The sequence below is a fragment of the Cnephaeus nilssonii genome (genome assembly GCF_951640355.1).
Source record: "Cnephaeus nilssonii genome assembly, chromosome: 11".
NCBI classification, from domain to species: Eukaryota; Metazoa; Chordata; class Mammalia; order Chiroptera; family Vespertilionidae; genus Cnephaeus; species Cnephaeus nilssonii.
The window spans coordinates 34,552,048-34,575,337 of NC_137082.1; the positions used below are offsets into that span (position 1 = coordinate 34,552,048).

General features: G+C 44.2%; 2 protein-coding genes across 2 annotated transcripts; one reads left to right on the top strand and one right to left on the bottom strand.

The window, feature by feature from the left end:
* Nucleotides 1–3,580: 3,580 nt before the first annotated feature.
* On the top strand, nucleotides 3,581–21,087 carry BPIFA3 (BPI fold containing family A member 3; the record flags this gene model as incomplete). The annotated part of the gene is made up of 5 exons (XM_079784715.1): nucleotides 3,581–3,704; nucleotides 17,464–17,614; nucleotides 19,583–19,690; nucleotides 20,690–20,842; nucleotides 21,000–21,087. The coding sequence occupies 5 exons, from the start codon at nucleotides 3,581–3,583 to the stop codon at nucleotides 21,085–21,087; spliced, it is 624 nt and encodes a 207-aa protein (XP_079640841.1).
* LOC307106941 (histone deacetylase 1-like) lies at nucleotides 8,024–9,636 on the bottom strand. The gene is given in 4 exon segments (XM_079783763.1): nucleotides 8,024–8,365; nucleotides 8,369–8,886; nucleotides 8,889–9,016; nucleotides 9,018–9,636. Coding segments are annotated over 4 exon segments (1,404 nt in total). The 5' UTR covers nucleotides 9,602–9,636; the 3' UTR covers nucleotides 8,024–8,191.
* Nucleotides 21,088–23,290: the final 2,203 nt, after the last annotated feature.

Genomic DNA, 23,290 nt, shown 5'->3' on the forward strand with positions numbered 1-23,290 from the left:
TAAAGGTTTAATCTCCAACATCTACAGGCAGCTTATGCAACTTAATAAAAGGAAGATAAATGATCCAATAAAAAAATGGGCAATGGACCTAAATAGAATCTTTTCAAAAGAAGACAGAAGGAAGGCCAAGAGACACATGAAAACATGCTCAAAGTCACTAATTATCCGAGAGATGCAAATCAAAACATCAATGTGGTACCATCTCACACTTGTCAGAATGGTTATCATCAACAAATCAACAAACGACAAGTGTTGGCGAGGATGCGGAGGAAAAGGAACCCTCGTGCACTGCTCGTGGGAATGCAGACTGGTGCAGCCACTGTGGAGAACAGTGGGGAGTTTCCTCAAAAAACTGAAAATGGAACTCCCATTTGACCCAGTAATCCCACTCCTGGGAATATATCCGAAGAAACTAGAAACACCAATCAGAAAGGATATATGCACCCCTATGTTCATAGCAGCACAATTTACAATAGCTAAGATTTGGAAACAAGCTAGGTGCCCGTCAGCAGATGACTGGATCAGAAAACTGTGGTACATCTACACAATGGAATACTATGCTGCCATAAAAAAAGAAGGAATTCTCATCATTTGCAGCAACCTGGATGGAATTGGAGAACATTATGCTAAGTGAAATAAGCCAGTCAATGAAAGAAAAATACCACATGATCTCACTCATTTATGGATAATAAAGAACATTATAAACTGATGAACAAAAAGATAGATACAGAGACAGTAAAGCATCAAACAGACTGTCAAATTACAGGGGGAAGGTTAGGGAGAGGTGGGGGAGATAAGAGATCAACCAAAGGACTTGTATGCATGCATATAAGCATAACCAATGGACACAAAACTCTGGGGGTGAGGGCATGTATGGGTGTGGGGTGGGGGGGGACAATGGTAAGATATGCACACATATAATACCTCAATAAAAAAAAAGTGAAACAAAAAAGTAAGAAATACGTGTTTTGATCAACCAGGGCATCTAGAAATATTTTGTCTCCTGGTGCCATGAAGTAGGCCAAGGTGAGATCGAAGATCCATCTTAGTTGATGAGAGGGAGACCAGGGAACAGCAAGAAATTGTTATCCGGGGATGTGGGTGGATGGGTGTTCAGGGAGGATTATGGTTCAGCACCATGGATAGTGGACAGCAGTACCAAAGTGATGAGGAAGGGGCCTAAGAAAGGCTCTGTGCTCTGGCTTACAGCCTCCTTAGAAGGGATATAATGTTGATTAATATCTTGCTTATTTTACAAAGAATCAGGTTCTGCTTGCTGGTCTCCTCTTTGGAATGTCGTCCACACTCCAAGCCACCACTTATGTGGATGTTCATATTAATTGCTGCTGCCTGCAATTTCATTACCCACCGTGGACCAAAAGATCCCCTACTTCTCTGAGTATGGAGGCTGTTTTCCTATAAATTACCAGAATCCGTGTGATGATTCCATATAATCTTCCCACAATAAAATTTTTGAATCTCTGAACTGTGGGCTGTCCTGCTTCCATACCGCCCTGTGGGCAGAGGCGACAATAGCTATAGCCATTGGTGAGTATGGTAAGAATGACAAAATTTGAAAGGTGGGGGAAGATGATTGGGTTAATTTAGCCTTTATCTCAAAGATACCTGAACACTCTGGTCTAGAGTTTTCCAACAGCTAAAGAACAAGGCTTCCTGTCTTGTATAAGATGTTTTCTGAAGTGTTTCTGTGACCTGAGGTAGCTCAGTTATGAAGTGAGAATGTTGGTCTCCTCATCTAAGCACTTTCAGGCAAGAACAGTCTTCAAAATTATGGTTTATGGGAGAAAACTTATCTTGACCCCAGTAACCCTTTTTTCTTCCCTTTACCACCAAACGTCTCAAAAGATATTGTTACTCACTGTCTCTACTTCTTTACTTTCATCTACTGCTCAGTTTTAGATCATCTGGCTCCATCCCCCAACTCCTCAAAACAACTATGACCTCCTTCATGGTCAACGCGAGTGAACCGTTATCGGAGTTCATGTTCCTCAAGTCATTAGCAATTAACACTTTGCGTGACTACTCCAACCTACTCTCCACCTGCTCATGCTCCTCTTTTTCTTCCTCATCACTACCTTGATTCTTGTATTGCATCTTCTGTGTATTTTACATGGCTTATGTAACTTACTCTTTTAAATAAAATGTGTTCACTATTAATCTTTTGTCTCTGGGTTCGAAATCCATCTTTCTGTTTACTCTGCTTTGTGATGCTGGGTCGTTATGATCTCTTACCAAACCAGAAGCCAAGTGCCCAAGATGGCCTCCAGCCTGCTATGAAATTTGCGAAGGACTTCGCACATCCTCCACAGCCTGGGGGAGGGAAAAGTACCTTTGTCCTAGAGCTCACAGTTTGTGGGATCCAAACTGTGTGGTGCAGGGGAGTGGAAGAGGGACAGAGCGGTGGCAGGTGAGTTCAGGGAGAATAACAGGGGACCTTGCAGGGCCCAGAGGAATAGCATAAATTTTGGCTTTCACTCTGTTTGCAATGAGAAAGTTTGGAGGGTTTTGAGCAGAAGAGTCTATGGTCTGACTTATGTCTTTAAATGATTGCTCAAGCTGCTGTGTGGAAGAGATTGTAGGTGGGCAAGGAAAGAAGCTGTGAGACCACACAGGGCGCCCCTGCAATAGTTCAGGCCAAGATGGTGGCAGAGTTGTTAGATGTGGTCAGATTCTGAAAGTGTTGGCAGGATTTCCTAACATATAGGTCATGGGAGATGAGGGAAGAGGAGTCAAGGGGACTCCAAGGGCTGGGGCTGGAGCAACTGGGTAGATTGTGGTGCCATTTCTTGAGATGGTGAGAACAGGGGGACTTGAACTAAATTTGTTCTGACTCCCAACCCCAGAGCAATAAGGTAAACCTAATCCTTTGGCTTCAAGCCTTTCTGTCCCCGTCCTGTAAATTTTATTCACAAACCAGCAGTCATTCATGCATTCATTTCATTTCATGAGAATTCACTAGTAACTACCATGTGGTAAACATGGGAGGCACTGGACATATGCGGATTAATTAGACTCACACCTGCCCTCAAGAAAATGATAATCTGGTGAGGGATTCAGAGACCAACCATCCTCACACATTCATATATTTTCACTTAGCCACTCAACAAACATTTCAGCAGCACCTAGGTTCTGGCAAACAAGCATCATGTTAGGCACTGAGTATAATCTTGCCTTAAGAAAGTCGGAGTCCAATTAGAAAGCCTGAGATTAGCCATCCTTGCCTATTCATTCGTTCATTTACTTTTTCACTAAAAAGTCACCAACATCCAGCCTGTGCAGGATCTGGGAGAGAACTCCTGCTGGATGACCCAACAGAGGGCTCTAGTGGGCGTCTCCAAGCAACAAGGGCCCTGCTAGAGCCCTGGGCTCCCCCCAGGCTCTACCTGCTTCCTTCACCATGTGACCAGCTGCCAGAGCTCATCACAACATCTCCCCCACAGCATTCTGGGGGCTAACTTTGATGTAATCTTCTCGCAGAAAACCTTGAGTCCATCTATCCCAACGGCCACCCCCACAGCCATCAGACCCTTCTTGACACCTGCGGGTCGCAGAACCCAAGATGCATCCACTTTGGAAGCTCCTGGTCCTCCTCAGTTTGCTGTCCTTGCCCACAGCACTTCACAAGCAGCCCTGGCCTGGCCTGGCCAAGGCCCACGCAAATAGCAAATCCACCCTGGTGAGAAGTAAGCTAAGCCCATGCCCTGCCTATTGTCACAGGGTGGGTGGGGAAGGCACCATCTGGGTCTCGCCACTGACTTGCTGTATGGCCTTGGGTCAGTCACTTACCCTCTTTTCTTCCTTTTTTCTTAGACCTCAAGCACAGACAATTGAGGTTGACTTGATCATACGCCAATTCATAGCACATTGTCATTATCATGATTCATGACAAGGCCCCAATTTTATTTGATTTTATGTTCTTTTCCTTTTTACCTCTTATTCTCACTCCCATTCCCTCTTTCTTGGCAGACACTGTAGTGTGTATGTGTTTAAAAATGCCCAGATCTTTGTAAAGCATGCAGTGTTTTTACTTTACATAATGATATTGCCCAATAGATCTCATTGCTTCTGACTAGTTTCACTGTACACTGTTGATATCTGTGGCTTCTGACTGGTGCAGAGATTCATCCACTCCACCACCACTTGGCCATTTCCCTAGGGATGGACACTTGAGTTGTCTCTAACTCCCCACCATTGTAAACTACTCTGAGATGAACATCCTTGCATGTGTCCCTGGGAGAATGTCTCTGAGATATACCCAAAGACAAATAGCTGGGCTCTAGGGCAGATGCAAACTCAATTTAACTAAAGATTGCCAGATTTCACGGTAGAATGTCAGTGCCAGTCTACACTAACTCCAGTAACAAACAAGCATACTTTTCTCTTCATGTTTCCCAGCACTGGAGAGTATGCATCTGTGCCAGTCTACTTGGGCTGCCATAGCAAGATACCACAGACCAAGTGGCTTAAACAACAGACACTTTCTAACAGTTATGGAGACTGAAAATCCAAGATCAAGGTGCCCACATGGTTGGTTTCTGGTGAAACCTTTCTTCCTGGCTTACAGATGGCCACCTTCTTGCTGTGTCCTCACATGGCCTTTCCTCTGTGTGTTCACACAGAGAGAATGCACTGGTGTCTCTTTCTCTTCTTGTAAGGACACCAGTCCTATTGGATTAGGGCCCACCTTTATGACTGAATTTAATCTTAATTGCCTCCTTCAAGGAATTATCTCCAAATACAATCACGTTGGAGGTTAAGGCTTCAGTGTGTTAATTGTGGGGGCAGCAGGGAGGAGGAGAACATAATTCAGTACATAACACTGTCTTTCTAATATTTGCCAGTCTGATAGGTAATTGAGTGATAGCACATTGTTTTAGCTTGACTTCATCTAATTAGTGGGAAGTTTGAGCATCTCGTCACAATTTTGTTAACCATTTTGTCCTTTTAAAATTCCCTGCTTCTATCTTTTGTTCATTTTATTACTTGCTTTCCTGGATTTTTAAATTTGTCCTCGTTAATTGAGATGTTAATTTATTCTTGACATTATTTTTGTCAGGTCTAAACATTGCTAACATTTCTCCCAAACTGTCATCTATCAATGTTGTTGGGAGGTCCTTCATTGAACAGGAATATTTTCAAACTCACTAAAGTTCATCTTATGGTTTGTGTTTGATGAGTCTTAAGCCCTTCTCTTTACCCCAGACTTTGCTTTTTTCCCCAGTAGCTTTATAATTTCGCCTTTCACAAATAGGATTTTACTCCACCTGGCGGTCATCTTTATGAACATGCATGTATGTACGTTAGAGTTCAGTCTCACTTCTCTCCATATAATGAGTCCATTTTCTCACCCCATCTACTAAATGATCAAGTTTCAAAAGACTAGAATTCGCTTTTAAGTTCTGTATTCTGTGCCTGTGTAACTGTTTCTGTACCAGTAATTTGAAATACTACATCTTGTAGAATGCTATTTTATTTAAAAGGCCTTTATTCTTCCAAATGAATTTTAGACTGTGTTGAGTTCCTTTTAAAAAATCATCTGAAAATTTGTTTGGGGTTACATTGAATTTTTTGTCAATTTAGAGAGAATTGGTATTTTTACAATGTTAGGTCGCCCAATCACAAACTTAGCATATCTTTCCATTTATTCAGATTTTATTTTGCATCACTAATAGAACTTTAAAGTCCTATAAACATCTAAAGCTTTGTTAAATTGATTCCTAGAGAATGTATAGTGTTGGGTTTTTCTTGCTACAGTAAATACAGGGTGGGGCAAAAGTAGGTTTACAGTTGTGAGTATGTGAAACAGTTTATTTTTGTATTGTTTTAATCCTCACTGATTTTAGAGAGAGAGGAAGAGAGAGGGGGAGAGAGAAAAAAATCAATGTAGGAGGGAAACATTGATTGATTGCCTCCCATATACCCCAATCCCAACTGAGAATTGAACTGACAACCTAGGTATATGCCTTGACAAGGAATCAAATCCTCAATCTTTCTGTGTACAGGACAACACTCCAACCGACTGAACCACACTGGCCAGGGCTCTTGTATTATTATTTATTAACTAGAGACTGGGTGCACAAATTTGTGCACAGGTGGGGTCCTTTGACCTTGCCAGTGATGGGGCCAATCAGGGCCATGAGAGGTTGGCTGGCTGGGGGGGCGGGGGGGGGGGGGAGAGGGGCTGCAGAACATTGGCCATTTGGCCAGGGGGAGGAACCACAGGAGGTTGACTATGGGACGCTCCTGAGTTGAACGTCTGCCCCCTGGTGGTCAGTGAGCATCATAGCGACCAATTGACCAGTAGACTGGTCATTCAGTCATTCGGTCACTTAGGCACATATATATACTAGAGGCCCGGTGCATGAAATTTATGCATGAGGTGGGGTTGTCCCTCAGCCCAGCCTGCACCCTCTCAAATCTGGAATCCCTCTCACAATCCAGGACTGCTGGCTCCCAACTGCTCGCCTGCCTGCCTTCCTGATTGCCACTAACCATTTCTGCCTGCCAGCCTGATCACCCCCTAACCACTCCCCTGCCAGCCTGAATGATGCCTAACTGCTCCCCTGACAGCCTGTTTGCCCCTAACTACCCTCCCCTGCAGGCCTGGGTCCCCTGCAACTGCCCTTCCCTGCAGGCCCAGTCACCCCCAATATCTTTCCTCTGCCGGCCTGGTCACCCCTAACTGCCCTCCCCTGCAGGCTTGATTGCCCCCAACTGCCCTCCCTTGCAGGCCTGGTCCCTCCCAACTGCCCTCCCCTGCTGGTCATCTTGTGGTGGCCATCTTGTGTCCACATGGGAGCAGCCATCTTTGACCACATGGGGGCAGCCATCTTGTGTGTTGGAGTGTTGGTCAATTTAGATATTATTCTTTTATTAGATAGGATAGAGGCTTGGTGCATGGGTGGGGGCCAGCTGGTTTGCCCTGAAGGGTGTCCTGGATCAGGGTGGGGGTTCCCTTGGGGCATGTGGCGGCCTGGGCGAGGGGCCTGTGGTGGTTTTCAGGCCAGCCACACCCCCCGGCAACCCAAGCAGAGACCCTTGTATCTGGGATTTATTTATCTTCTATAATTGAAACTTTGTAGCCTTGAGCGGAGCCAAGCCTCCTGCTTGCTCCGTGGCCACAGCCATTTTTGTTGGGATTTATTTATCTTCTATAACTGAAACTTTGTAGCTTTAAGCGGAGGCCAAGGCAGGCCAGGGCAGGCAGAAAGCTTGGTTTCCTCCATTGCCGTGGAAACCCAAGCCTCCTGCTCTCTCCCTGGCTGCAGCCATCTTGGTTGGGTTAATTTGTATACTCACTCCTGATTGGCTGGTGGGCATGGCTTGTGGGTGTAGCAGAGGTATGGTCAATTTGCAAATTACTCTTTTATTAGATAGAATAGATTATTATATTATTTTCCATATGAGCAACAGTATGGTAAGCCTAATTTTGCCCCAACCTGTATCACCTAATTTTCTGTTATATTCTTATTAGTTGGTATTGCTCATACAGATGAGAGAAATGTTATTGATTTTTTTTTTGAGCTCAGGAGGGTATAGAAATGTACCATTTTATTACAAAGATTCTCACACACACACAAAAAAGTCCCCGAAGATAGTATCTCAAAAAGGAAACTACCAATTCCCACCTACAGAATGGGGGAGTGAGAGGGGTCAGAGGTCAGATAGTGTGAGTTTAACTCAAACTCACTTGGGGCCAATGGGAAGGTATAACAGAACCAATCTAAATGTGGCTGAGGTTACCTTAAGGCGCCTGTAAAGAACGGGGTTCCTGAAGACCCAGCCATTCCTAGAATGCTCAATATGGGCACCTTTCCAAAGCCACTATGCAGGAATTTGGCATTTCGGAATTTTGTCCTATGGATGTTTCAGGGAATCTAATCCCTTCCACCCAGAACTGGCACCCTTTATGGTTCAAAATTAAGAATTGGGGAAAGATGGCAGGGCAGCCATTAGAAGAGCTCGCCTAGCATGTGTGCCCTGGGCTCACGGCCCTGGTTCCTGTCTAGTCCCTGAGGATATTTATATTTAATATATTTTTATATAAATACACAGAAATAGAAAATATAAAATCTGAGGGGTTACAAGACAAAGGTTGGGCACTTTGCAAGAAGCCAGAACTGGAGAGGACTGCTCAGGCCAATTTGACCTCCTCTTTAACCCCTTTGGCTTATTGCTTGTCCTCCTTGGTTTTCTCCTCCTCTGTGACTTCTTTCTTCTCTTCTGGGTCTTTCTCTTTTTCATCCTCAGTTTTGACTCTCTTGGCTTTTTTGAAGTTGGAAGAGTTCTTGCGACCACCTTCTCCCTCCTCATCAGAGTTGGAGAACTCTTCCTCACAGGCAATTCATTTGTCAGAGGAACAGATCGAGATGCGCTTGTCAGGGTCTTCCTCATCCTCATCACCACTCTCCTCTGGAATGGCATCCTCAGGAATCGCCTGCATTTGGACCCCAGGTGCATGGGGCAGCATTCTCAGGTTCTCAAACAGTTGCTGTTTGATCTTCTCCAGGTAATCATTTGTGTTCTGGTTAGTCATATTGGAAGGACTGATGTGAAGTTTGAAATCTGGCCCAAAGTATTCAAAGTAGTCATTGTATGGAAGCTCATTAGGAATCTCTGTGTCCAGGGCAACAGCTGTTTCATACATCCAGCATCGGGCAACATTACGAATGGTGTAGCCACCTCCTCCCAGCATCAGCATAGTCAGGTTAAAGCTCTTCACAAATTCCACACACTTGGCATGTCCTTTGATGGTCAGATTGAAACAACCTAACCGATCCCCAGACAGGGAGTCAGAGCCACACTGTAAGACAACCGCACTGGGTTGAAACATCTCCATTACTTTGGATATGACCAGCTTGAAATGGCCTCATAGGACTCGTCATCAATCCCATCTCGAAGCGGGTAGTTAACAGCAAAATACTTGCCTTTGCCAGCCCCAATATCCCGTAGATCCCCAGTTCCTGGGAAGTACTCTCCATATTTATGAAAGGACAGTCATGACCCGGTCTGTGGTATAGAAGGCCTCTTCCACGCCATCGCCATGGTGAATATCAATGTCAATATACAGCACCCTCTGGTGATACTTTAGCAGTTCCAGGATGGCCAAGATGATATCATTGACGTAACAGAAGCCAGATGCCTCAGACTTCTTTGCATGGTGCAGGCCCCCAGCCCAATTCACAGCGATGTCCGTCTGCTGCTTATTAAGTTTCACAGCACTTGCCACAGAGCCACCAGTAGCTAACTGACAGAACTCAAACAGGCCATCAAATACCGGACAGTCTTCACCAACGTTGAATCTCTGCATCTGCTTGCTGTATTCAGACATGTTATCTGGGCGAATGGAGCACAAGAATTTTATGTAATCATCGCTGTGATACTTGGTCATCTCCTTAGCATTGGCTTTGTGAGGACGATAGATTTCCATTTTTCGGTAGAGACCATAGTTAAGTAGCAAATTATGAGTCATGCGGATTCGGTGAGGTTTCATTGGGTGGCCTTGTCCATAATAGTAATTTCCAACATCCCCGTCGTAGTAGTAACAGACTTTCCTCCGGGTGCCCTGAGTCTGCCCCATCTTGCTCGCCTGCCATCATTCCTGTCCGTCCGTCTGTCTGTTATTGATTTTTAAAAATTAATCTATTTTATTAGTTAGAACTCTTATTAGTTCTAATGGTTTGCCTTATGTATTCTTTTGGATTTTCTATCTCTCTAGAGGATTATATCATCTGCAAAGAGTGACAGTTTTATCTCTTCTCTACTGAACCCTATAGATATCTTGTGTCTTTTTTTAAATCTAGCAGTATAGCTAAGTCCTCTGATAGGAAAGGGAATGTATCTAGAATTCTTCACTAAATATGATATTTTCTATAGGTTTTTAGAATACACTTTTAACCATGTTAAGGAAGTCCCCTTATATTCTTAGTTTTCTGAATTTTCCTTAATAATAAGTCAGTATTGGCCTTTAACAAATGTTTGCATCTAAAAATAATCTATTTTTTCCTCTTGTCAAGTTGTATTAATAGATTTTCTGATTTTAAACCTATCCTAGCATTTCTTGAATAAATATGGTATTTTAGTAATGTGTATTTTATGATGTACTATCTACACTAATAAAAGAGTAAGATACAAATTGACCGTACCTTTGCAACGCCCACCAGCCAATCAGGAGTGAGTATGCAAATTAACCCAACAAAGGTGGTGGGTTACTTTGCATACGCAGGCACCAAGTGGCCGGGGGCGGGACAGGATGCTCCGGGCCTCTGGGCAGTGTGAGAAGGTGGAAAGGCAGCTCTGGGCTGGAGCGAAAAGGCGGCTCTGGGCCAGAGTGAAGGCAGTGCCAGCAGCCAGGGGAAGGAAGGTCCATTCTTGCACGAATCTCCATGCATTGGGCTTCCAGTCATGATATATTATACTATTTTTACAATGTAATATAATGTATGTATATGTCAGACTAAAATATGATATTTTATAATGTAATATGACATTTTAATAATGTACTATAAGATATTATATTGGTTGACTAATAATTTATTTAGGATTTTAGCAAAGTTTTCATACATAAAATTGATGTGTAACTGTCTGTCCTTGTACTGTCCATGAGGCTAAGTACTAGCCTCATAAAATGAAGTTGGAATCTTCTTTTTCTCTTTTCGTTCACAATGACCTCTTTATAAAAGCTTGTTGTCACTCTTCCATAAAAACATCTATATCAAAAGTTTTGGGGTCCTGGTCGGTGTGGCTTAGTTGGTTGAACAATGTCTGGTGCACTGAAAGGTTCCCAGTTCAATTCCCAGTCAGAGAACACACCCAGGTTGCAGGTTCCATCCTCAGTGAGAATTAAAAATAATAAAATAAAGTAAATAAAATAAATTGTTCATTTAAAAAATAGTTGTTTGGGAAATGAGATCATCAATTACTATTTCTATTTCTTTTCTTTTTTTTCCTGGTGAGTGTGTAGTAAGTAGTGTCTTAATTTGCATCACTCTAATGACTATATTTAATATCTTTTAACATGCTTATTTGACATTCATCTAGCATCTTTACTGAAGCATCTGTCTAAATCTTTGCACATTTTAAAAAATAGGTGGCTTGTCCTCTTATAATTGAGGTTTTTAAAATTTATCTTTTTCTTTTTTAATATATTTTTTTTATTTCAGAGAGGAAGAAAGAGGGAGAGAGAGATAGAAACATCAAAAATGAGAGAGAACCATAGATTGGCTGCCTCCTGCACTCCCCCTACTGGGGATAAAGCTCCCAACCTGGGAATGTGCCCTTGACCAGAATTGAACCTGGGAGCCTTAAATCCACAGTGGATATCCACTGAGCCAAACCAGCTAGGGCTATCTTTATTGTGGAAAGATGTCCCCCTTCCCCCATTACGCCCTCCACTCTGATCCCACACCCTCCCTAGGCCTTCCCCACACTATTGTCTGTCCATGTGCTATGTATATATGCATAGAAATTAATTGGTAAATCTCTTCCCGCGCCCCCTCCCTCTCCCCCAAAATACGTCAGTTTGTTGCATGCTTCAATGTATCTGGATCATTTTTGTTCATTAGTTTATTTTATTCATTAGATTCCACATATAAGTGATATCATATGATACTCATAATTCTCTGACTGGCTTATTTTGCTTAGCATAACACTTACTTAATAGTTTTAGATTATCGGTGTTTCCTGTTTTCCTTCATCACAACTTGGCATTTTATGGTTTGCTCCAAATGTATCCATTTCATTTAGTTTATCAAATATATGCATGTGTAGTAATGGCCCACGTATAATCTGTACAGTGGATGCAGATAGCAGATAGAAAGCTATTACATGGAGCTGCTTTTGAGACTTAAATGAAGGAAAATATATGCAAAGTGCTTTTCTAACTGTGATTGTGTTTACACCTCTCATGTATCAGTGCTTAACTACACATGACAGAAAACCTAACTCAACCTGATTTAAAAAATAAAGTTATTTCACATAAATGAAAGTCACAGGTAGGGCAAGCTCCAGGTTTGTTTCAATCAGCATCTCAAAGCTGCCATTCAGAACTGGATTTTGTCCATTTACTTTAGCTCTGCCATCATCATGGTTTCCACTGTGGTAGGAAATGGTGTCTGGTGGCCTTTAGAGCTACAGGCTGTCTTGCTATTTTCCACTAGAAGAAAAGGAAATAAACCTTCCTCTCAAACGTGAAACATAGATCTTCTGTTTGGGCTTGTAGGACCAACTTGGATCATGCGCCAACTTTGAACCTGAGAGAGTCACCATGCAAAGATGGCTCAGATTATCAACAGCCTCATCTGGAACAGGAATTGAAGATTGTACCTCAATCAAAACAGAGTTTGGATGGAAATGATATGATGGTTGAATGGAAGGAAGTGTGAGAGGATGAGAGAATGGGACGGGGATGGATGGATGGATGGATGGATGGATGGATGGATACTGGACTGTTGACTACTAGAGTCTGCTGCTCACAAATTCTCAAAAGTTACTATCATCATTAACCAAGAATTACTAAGAGTTTTAGGCATACTTAGGTTTCACTCTATCTTTGAAACTATTTGGTTAATGTATGTCTCTCCTACTGGGCAGAAAATTGGTTTGAGTCTTTAATACCCAGCACAGGGCCTGACACCCAGTATACGCTCGAAAGATATTATTTGGATGGATATTCTCATATTCTTCGCAAGAATTCTGTGAGCCCGGCTGGTGTGGCTCAGTGGCTGAGCTTTGATAAGTGAACCAGTATCTCACAGTTCGATTTTCCAGTCAGGGCACATGACCAGGTTGAAGGCTTGATCCCCAGTAGGCCAGGTGCAGGAGGCAGCCAATCAAGGATTCTTTCTCATCATTGATGTTTCTCTCTCTCTCTCTCTCTCTCTCTCTCTCTCTCTCTCTCTCTCTCTCTCCCTCTCTCTCCCTCTCCCTCTCCCTCTCCTTCTCCCTCTTTCTCTTCCTCTCCATCCCTCTCTGAAATAAAAAAATATATTTTTTAAATAATTCCATGAGATGGGTATTATTACTGCTCCTATTATACAGATGAGGAAATCCAAAATCAGGGAGCTAACAGAGCTAACATTTGAACCCAGATCTGTGACTCCAGACACAACTTTTGTCTATAGGCAGCAGAACCATGGGGAGCTGAAAAGGGTTTTGGGAGCTGGCCCTGGAGGAAGGAGGATGAGGTATAACAATGGTTTCTGCAGCTCTGCAGTAACCCATAGTACGGGTTCTGATCATAAGAAGGCTCAAGTCAGTGAAATAAATGTGTCCTATGGTGAGCTCTGGGGTTTGTCAGAGCTGGACCCCATCCTGGGCAGGAGAGTCTAGAGCCAAGAGAGGAAGAACTTAAACATGTCCATAGCTTTCAAAATCCCCTTCCCTTTTGGAATTCGTTCTTTCCTGCTAGGAGCTCCACTCAGTTTATTCTGGGCATTGTGTGAGAAGATTTACATGTATTCTCTCTTTATTTGCATATATATGTTAGTTTTATAAAGCCTGGCTAGCGTGGCTAAGTGGTTGAGTGTAGGCCTATGAACCAGGAGGACATGGTTTGATTCCCGATCAGGGCACATGCCCAGGTTGTGGGCTCCATCCCCAGTGTGGGGTGTGCAAGAGGCAACCAATTGATGATTCTCATCATTGATGTTTCTATCTCTCTCTTGCCTTTCCTCTGAAATCAATGTGTGTGTGTGTGTGTGTGTGTGTGTGTGTGTAGTTTTATTAAAGATTTCATATTATTAATAAATGGGTAAAAATCCCCTTAGGCATAATGTACAAAAGAAGATAGTCTAGAAAACACATATAGAAAAAAATTCAACATCCCTAGGACTACCTATTAAGTTTAATGAATGGGACAAATTAAAATATAATTGTTAATACTACAGTAAAATTGGAAAAGAATTCAAAAGTATGCACAAATGATAAACCATGCTAAGAAATCATCATTTAAAACATCGAAAACCCATGTTCCCAGATAATTTAAACACAGCATTTTTCCTTATTGGTGGAAAACTAGAAGCCACTTAAAATTTAATAACAGAGAAATGGTCAAATAAGTAAAGTATTCTTTATCTATGTACCCAATGTTAAACTATGAAAAGGCAGAATACACAATTTTAAGTTAGCATAATATTTTTTAAAATGTTAGCTTTGAAAGGTAATGTGTCAGTATTTAATCATAATTTAAAAGGTCCCTTGGCCCACTGCTTTCACTTATAGATATCTGTTCTATGAAGCATGTGCACAAAGATATATGCTGCTTGTGGGAATATTTACTTAATTTTAATTTTTATTTAATTTTTAAAATTTATCTTTATTGTTGGAAATACTACAAATGTTCCCCTTTTTCCGATTGACTCCCTCCACCTCACACCTACCTCTCCCAGGCCTTCAACCATACTACTAGTATTGTCTATGTCCATGGGCTATGCATATATGCATATACATTCCTCAGTTAACCTCTTTCCATCCACCCCCTCCTTCCCTCTGAAATTCAGCAGTCTGTATCATGCTTCTATGTCTATGGATCTATTCATCAGTTTATTTTGTTCACTAGATTCCAAAGATGAGTGAGATCGTGTGATACTTGTCTTTCTCTGATTGGCCTGTTCTCTTAGTATATTACTCTCCGGGTCCCTCCATGCTGTCTCCTTTTTTGTTTTACAGCTGCATAGTATTCCGTGGTATAAATGTACCACAGCTTTTCTTTAATTTCAATAAATCTTTATTGTTCAGATTATTACAATTTTCCTCTTTTTTCCCCCATAGCTCCCCTCCACCCAATTCCCAACTCACCCTGTGCCCTTACCGTCCCCCCCACCACTTTCCTCATCCATAGGTGTACAATATTTGTCCAGTCTCTTCCCGCAACCCCCACACCTCTTTCCCTCTGAGAATTGTCAGTCCACTCCCTTTCTATGCCCCTGATTCTATTATATTCACCAGTTTATTCTGTTCATCAGGTTTTTTATTCACTTGACTTTTAGATTCACTTGTTGATAGATATGTATTTGTTGTTCATAATTTTTATCTTTACCTTTTTCTTCTACTTCCTCTTCTTAAAGAATACCTTTCAGCATTTCATATTACTGGTTTGGCGGTGATGAACTCCTTTAGAATTTTCTTATCTGTGAAGCTCTTTATCTGACCTTCAATTATGAATTTTACCTTTGCTGGTTATAGTAATCTTGGTTGTAGGTTCTTGCTATTCATCACTTTGAATATTTCTTGCCACTCTTGTCTGGGCTGCATAGTTTCTGTTGAGAAATCAGCTGACAATCACATGGTTGCTTCTTGTAGGTAACTAACTGTTTTTCTCTCGCTGCTTTCAATATTCTCTCTTTGTCTTTTGCTCTTGGCATTTTAATTATGATGTGTCTTGGTGTGGTCCTCTTTGAATTCCTTTTCTTTGGGGTTCTCTGCACTTCCTGGACTAATAAGTCCATTTCTTTCACCAGGTGGGGGACGTTTTCGGTCATTATTTCTTCAAATAGGTTTTCAGTATCTTGCTCTCTCTCTTCTTCTGGCACCCCCATAATTCAGATGTTGGTACACTTGAAGTTGTCCCAGAGGCTCCTTACACTATCTTCATATTTTTGGATTCTTTTTGCTTTTTGTTTTCTGGTTGGGTGTTTTTTGCTTCTTTGTATTTTTTCAAATCTTTGACTTGAGTCTTGTGATACTCTAGTCTGCTGTTGGATCACTGTATAATATTTTTTATTTCAGTCAGTGTATGTTCAATTTCTAGTTGGTCCTTTTTCATATCCTCAAAGGTCTCACTAAATTTATCAGCGTTTTCTAGAAAATTCTTGAAAAACCGTATAACCGTGATTTTGAACTCTATATCCAGTAGTTTGCTTTCCACCATTTCTGTCATTTTTGACCTGTTTCTTTGTCTTCGCATTTTGGCTGCTTCCCTGAGTTGATAGAGTGGCTTTGTGTGCTAGGTGTCCTATAGGGCCCAGTGGCTCAGCCTGCCCAGTTACCTGAGGTGGACACTCTTGGTGCACCCCTTTGTGAGCTATGTGCACAGTCTTGTTGTAGTTAAGTCTTGATTGTTGTTGGTATCACTGGGAGGAATTGACCTCCAGGCCAATTGGCTTTCAGGATAAGCTGTGTCTATGATGGGAGAACTTCTGTGCTGGAGACACCCTTATGAGGCAAGACTTCCTTCAGTGGGGCTTTGGTGCTCACTGAGTCTGCCCCCTGAGTGTGTCCCTTATGGATCTGAGGAGTTGTAATCTGGATGGTCCTACTCTGACCCTTGGGTACACTGGCTCTTGGATCTCCAAGGAGGTGCTAATTTAGCCTCTGCCTGAGGCCATCCAGCAGGAGCTAAGGAGAGATCTGCAGATTCCTCTTCTTTGTTTGGGGTTTGGAGGTGCTCAGATGAGGCCCAGCTGTGAAGCAATGCAAGCTGCTGCAGGGCCTTGGGCTTTCTTTTGGATGTTCTGGGTCTCTCTGACTCAGCTGCAGTTTGATAGGTGAGTTTAGAATTCAAAGGTCCAGGCCATTCATATGCAAAAGCCTCTGCACACAGCTGGGGTGGGGCGGAGTCTCAGGGCGGAGCAAACAGCTATGGCTATCCTCAAGCCCTGCTCTAAGAGGCCCCCGGGTCTCAGTTTCCCTCGGTAATCGGGTCTCAGTGTCCCTCGGTAATCGCTGCAAGCACCTCTGAGAGAAAGCTGCCCTTGAGTTCCGCCTGCTGCCAGACAGTCCAGTTTCTCTCCATATGAGTCTGGGTCCCAGAGTCTCGCCCAGAACTGGAGTTCAGAGCAGTCGGGAGCTTCTGTCTCCCTGTGGATTGAAAAAACCAGCCACATACTCAGTTGCCAGCCCTGTCCGCAAGCGCACACCTCCGTACCTCTGCCTTTACTTCCACTGCTCCTCTGAGTCTCAGTGTGCTTTTCTCTTTCCTTCAAGTTGTAGAATTTCCACTCAGCCAGCCTTCCTGTGGTTCTCTATGATGTCCGTTTTGTCTTTTAGTTGTAGTATTGAAGTTATTGTGCGAGGCAGCAGTTCAGGTGTTTACCTATGGGCTGCCATCTTGGTTTCTCTGTCCCATAGCTTTTTTTTACCCACTCATCTACTGATTTGCCCACTTATTTTCATCTTCAACCAACATTTATTGTGATTGTGGCCTACATCTATGTTAGACTCTGTGCTCCAGACTCGGAGATACAGCTCTGAGTGAACCTTCAGCCAGAAGATCTCCTTTGAGCCACTGTTACCCACCAGAACCTCTGCAGGAATCTCAGATCACACCTGCAGAGCATAATTTCACAGATGAAGAATGTGAATCTCAGTGTTGGGGACAGGAGGATGACAGGCACCAAGCACTCAGCAAGTGGGTGCATGAGATGCAACTCAGGCCTCCTGACTCCAAATCCCCGCCTTTTCCCTGGCACCGTGCAATGTCACCAATCCCTTATCTATTTCCAGTTATTACCCAGGGCCTCATGAAGCACAATGCAGAGGGCCGAATTCAGAACATCTGCCTCCTGGACAGTCTGAATAACTCAAAGCACGTGGCTGCAGGGATGGTTGCCTGGCTAATCGGTAGCATGAGCCTCCAGCAGCAGCAAGAAGGCAGGTGAGACCCTGAACCCCATCCCTGGCCCTGGGACTCTTTATAGAGCTATGGGTCAGAAGGCAGGGCTAAAGAATGGAAGTGCAAGGACTGGGAAGAGGGACGAGGAGGAGATGTAAGAATAATTGTCCCTGCTGTTGGGAGTTTTGGGGAGTTTTCTCTGCTGCACATGTTGGATGCCTAGCCATCAGTAGCTACAGTTAAACTCACACAACTGGGCCTGTCCTGCTCACCTCCATTTTCATGCCTTTCTCTTGATGGATGCAGGCCTCCCCAGCTTCCCAGTCTCAAGGATACTCAAATACACCTGCTGTGCCTGGAGCTCCCTTCTCTCTGACTCGAATCCCTCATTCTCTCTATTTTAATGAGCACCAATACTCCCCAGCAGGGTTTTCTTGATGGGCACAGCCATGATCACCTCCCTTCATCCATTCCTTAAACAATTGTTACAAATATTCATTGAGCACCTCCTATGTACCAGGACCTAGGCTGGTTCTGAGAATACACGTATAAACCAGGCATATTGTCACTGGCTTTTGGGATCCAAATCCTAGTTAGTGAGATAGGCCACAAAAGTAAATAACTAATTTCAGGTGAAAGAAGATGTTGAGAAGACAAATTTATCCAGGTGAAGGGTGAGAGTGAGGGAGCTGATCAGGAGGACCTGTCTATAGAGATAACCCTGACCAGCTGGTGTGGCTCAGAGGTTGAGCATCGATCTATGAACCAGGAGGTCATAGTTTGATTCCCAGTCAGGGCTCATGTTGAGGTTGTGGGTTCCATCTCCAATATGGGGCATGCAGGAGGCAGCTGATCAATGATTCCATCTCATCATTGATGTTTCTCTCTCTCTCTCTCTCTCTCTCTCTCTCTCTCTCTCTCTCTCTCTCTCTCCTCATTCTTCCTCCCTCCCTCCCTCCCTGCCCCTTCCTTCATCTCTGAAATCAATTTAAAAAGAAAAAAAGAGATAACCCTTAGGTAGAATCCTGAATGAAGAAGCAAGTGACATGAGGGACATGGGTAGCAGGAAGTAGAAAGACTCTGAAGTAGGAAAGAAATTGATGTTTGGAAAAAAAGAAAAAGTCCCATGTGGCTGGGTGAGCAAGAGGGCAGGTGAGGCCAGGCACTGAAGGTCTAAGGGGCTATGGTGTGGAGTTGGGATTTTATCCGAAGAGCAGTGAGAAACCAGTGGAGAATGTAGAGTGAGAGGGGAGTTAGGCCCCTTTGGCTGCCACATGGAGAACTGTCATAGAGAGGCCAAGATCATGACGAGGAGCCCAGAGAAACTAGAGTATCTCCAGACAGGAAGAGATGGTGGCCTGGGCCAGTAAAATCGACAGAGGTGGTGGGAAGTGGCCAAACTCAGGATGTACTTTGTAAGCAGAGACAACAACATGACTTGCTGATGGTATGAACGTGCAAATGAGGGATGGAGAGAATCAAAGACAGTTCCTGGGGTTTTGGCCTGTGCAACCTGGGTAGGTTGTGGGGCCATTACTGAGCACGGAGGCTTGGTGTGAGAACAGGCCTAGGGTCTGGGTCTGCAGTTGGCTATGGGCTACACTCATTAGTCAACAGAGCCAAATATCAACAGTACAATGACTGAAATTTCTTTTGAGAGCCAAATTTTTTAAACTTAAACTTCTTCTAATGCCACTTCTTCAAAATAGACTCGCCCAGGCCGTGGTATTTTGTGGAAGAGCCAGACTCAAGGGGCCAAAGAGCCGCAGTTTGCCGACCCCGGGGCTACACATATCAGTATGACAGCGTGGAACTGCGAGGGCACTCTGGGACAGCTTGCAGCTTAGGGCTCCTGGAGGTTGCTCTTGCCCTCGGAGCATCTGTAAAAGGCTCTGACTCCAAATGCACTGCCAGGTCCTTTTTACAGACAATCAGCCTTGTTTGGCAGCCCGGGGCCTTCATGTCTGAGGTCCCTCACCCTCACGGGATCTCTGTTCTTTCCTCGTGTAGCGCCAACATCACCAACATTCAGCTGGACTATGGCAGGATCCAGATGTCTGTCCCTAAGGAATGGTTCTCAGCAAACATCTCCCTTGAATTTGACATTGACTTGAGAGTGTAAGTCATACAGAAGCAGGTGTAAGAGGTGCTCTTCCTCCTCACTGGGAACCTGGGAGCTGGGAGCGGAAGAGGGGTGGGGACAGGGGAGGGGGAGGGAATTCAGTAACCTGTGGAACCCAGATCTTTCTGACCCTAACCTGGTTTCAAATCTTGGTTTCCAAATTCACTCACGGTGTGACCTTGGGCAAGTCACTTCACATCTCTGAGCCTTGGTTCCTTCAGCTGCAATGTGGATGGCAATCACTGGTCGGTGGAGGCAGATCATTTGCTCATTTAAATCTCTGTGAGTTCACTACTGACTTAAAAAAGAGAAGCACTGCATCTCATCACCGTTCTCCTGTTCAAACTATCCTTTAACATCTACTGCCTCAAGGAAAGGGAGGCCGCAGCTCAACAGTAAAAATATAAAAATTAAGATAAACTCTCAACCTTTGAATTTCCAAAGGCCCCTAATCTGCTCTATTAAGAGGATTTTCAGAAGCCACTCTGGCTAATAGCAGTGTCCTCCTTAATCACTGAGTACAGACAGGATTTAACATGCTGACAATGTGGAACCCCACTGTGCTGGTTTGTTGAAAAGGACTCGGGCCCTAACCAGTTTGGCTCAGTGAATAGAGCGCTGGCCTGCGGATTCAAGGGTCCCAGGTTCGATTCCGGTCAAGGGCATGTACCTTGGTTGCAGGCACATCCCCAGTAGGGTGTGTGCAGGAGACAGCTGATAGATGTTTCTCTCTCATGGATGTTTCTAACTCTCTATCCCTCTCCCTTCCTCTCTGTAAAAAAATCAATAAAATATATTTGGGGGGGAAAAAAAGAATACTTAGGGTTCAAGAGAAATTGAACATAATTTTTAAAAAAAGAAAAGAAAAAAAAAGGACTCGGAGTGTAGACAGTGCCATCCCCATGGAGAGCCACTCTTCGTGTTGGCTGCTTCCACCTCCTGCCTTTTCTCTGTCTCCTGCCATTTGCCCTCTGCCTCCGCTCTCTCCTCCTCAGGCGGCCCTTCAAAAACAAGACTGCAACGACACATGCACGCATGAACCTCTCTGTGGAGTTCTGGCTGGAGAAGGATGAGTTTGGCCGGAGGGATCTGGTGATAGGCAATTGCCGCGTGGAGCCCAGCAGCGTCCATACAACAGTTCTAACTGAGTAAGGTCCTAGCTGTCCCTCCCCAGGGCTGGGCTCCTTCCTGACTGGCCCTAGCTGGCCCTAGCTTCCTGACATGTATCCACCACCTCCTGGACGGACCCCAAACAGATCTCACCCTTTCCCCAGGATCTGTTCCTCCTCCTGTGTCGCCTCCCAGTGATGGTCCTGCCACCTTCCCAGAAAGAAACCAGACTCTTCCTCCTCCTCACTCCCTGCCGCCTATCTTCACCGGCTCCTACCAGTGACTTCCTGGCAGCCCCCACTTGCTCCCTGCTCTCCATCCTTCTCTCCATCCTTCACTGTGCCAGCTCATGGTCCACTTCCTGGACCACTGCAGGAGCCTCCTCCGACTTTCCTTGACTGCACCTCACCTCCTTCACTCCATTCTCCCCTGCAGCAGAAGTACCTTTCTAGCACAAGAATCTAGTCATGTCCCCCAGCCCCTGCCTCAAACCTTCCAATGGTTCTCCAATGGCCTCTGTGTGAAGAGCAAACTCTTGGATGTCACTCAAGGCCCTACTTGTCCTCTCCCCTGACCCAGCCTGCATCCCTTTACCCTATAGTCTCTCTCAAGGAACCCCCCTCCATGAACACACCATATATTTTCACACCACCATGCTTTTGCACATGCGGATCCTTTTGCTAGGATGCCCTTCCTTCTCTAAAGCTCCTCTTCACCACGCATTCATTCAACAAATATTTACTGAGAACTTACTATTTGCCAGGCACAGTATGCTTCATGCTAGTGATACAGTAGTGAACAAGACATTAAAAAAAAAACTAAGCTAAAGGAAGATCTATACACTGGCTGGCCAAGTCTATCAACCTCAACAGACTATGAGTCCCTCGAGGGCAAGATTTCCCTCTGATTTCTCTATGTGGGTCCAGAATGCTGAAAGCAACAAAGTTCTCAGTGGATGTCCATTCATTTATTCATCAGACATTCACTGAGTTCCTAGATCATACCAGACATTCACAGAGAGGACAGGGCAGGGAAAAGACTGTGGACTCTGGAGCTCTACTGCCTGAATCTAATCTAACCAACACTTACTACCTGGGTGACCTTGGACAAGTAACCTCTCTGAATTGCCCCTTTGCTGCTGACAATGATGCTTCTTGTAGGGCTAGCTACAGATTACATAACGGTGTAAGGTATACTCAATATATTGCACCTACTATTATTTTGCCTGTATTTATCTATTCTGTACATCTACCTCTCTTTCTAGAGATCTCTCACCAAAGATAAAACATTTTGTCCGCAATTTTAGACAAAACCTGGAAAAAGTTATCCCACATCTAATAGAAGATCAGGTAAGTTTGAGAAAAATATTTTTGCCTTGGGCATTCTTCAGTCCGAGGGTCTGGGCACATATATTAGCAGTTTAGCAAAGGATTTTAAATCTTGGGATTTAGAATCTGAAAGATCTAAATTAAAATGTTCAATATTGCCATCTACTGGCTGTGTATCCTTGGGCAAGTGACTTAGACTCCCTGAGCCTCAGTTTCCCATCTGAACCATCACAGTCCCTATTTCATAAAGATGTCATGAGGATTCAGGGGGATAAAACATGGAAGTGTTGTGTATGGCACCTAGCATGCAGTTGGCACTCAATACAAGGAAGCTAAGCCACTCTTGCCATGATTCCATGTGGAAGGAAATACAGTAGAATCTAAGCTTCCACCACAGACCCTGTAGTTTTCTTTTCCCAGTCCCAGATCTGACCCTTCTCTCTGTGCTGGTGGTACAGGTATGCCCTCTAATTGGTGAAATCCTCAGGCAGCTGGATGTGAAACTGCTGAAAAGCCTCATGGGTAAGTGTCTGCATCCATCCAGGGAGGACGCAGGATGGAAAACGGCTGGAAGAGCTGCCCCACTGGGGCTCCCAGTGAGGCCTGTTGAGGGAGCAGTGTCTGCACACGCTCTGAGGACACTTAGAGGAGACCACATTACTGCCCCCAAGAAAGCTGGGACAGCAGAGGGCACACCTACAAGCAGGCTGGGCCCCACTAACTCACCCAAACCTCCACATTACCAGAGACTGTAGCTCTTCCACTCACTCCTTTAGGGAGCACTGGCCCCACCCCAAACCTGAGACCACCCACTCCAGTTGCAGATAAACAGATATAGTCCCTGCCCTCACGGAGCTCACAGTCTAGTGAATGAATGACAACAAGAGCAAATAATCATATATCATTTGGAAAGAGTTGTAATGGGAATGCTGTGGGCACAGGCCCTGGCTGGCATGGGTGGATGAGTTTTCTTCACTGTGCACTGGAGGTTGGAGGAGCGGACAAGCTGGTGACTGACACCAACTCTTCTCCTTACAGAATAGCCTGCTGCTCATGAACTCAACCAGCTGTGTGTCCAGCCAACCCTCCCCAGGCCAGGCTTGAGTGTCCAGCTGCCTATTGATGATCAGAAGGAGATTCCACATCTTGTAACCTTAA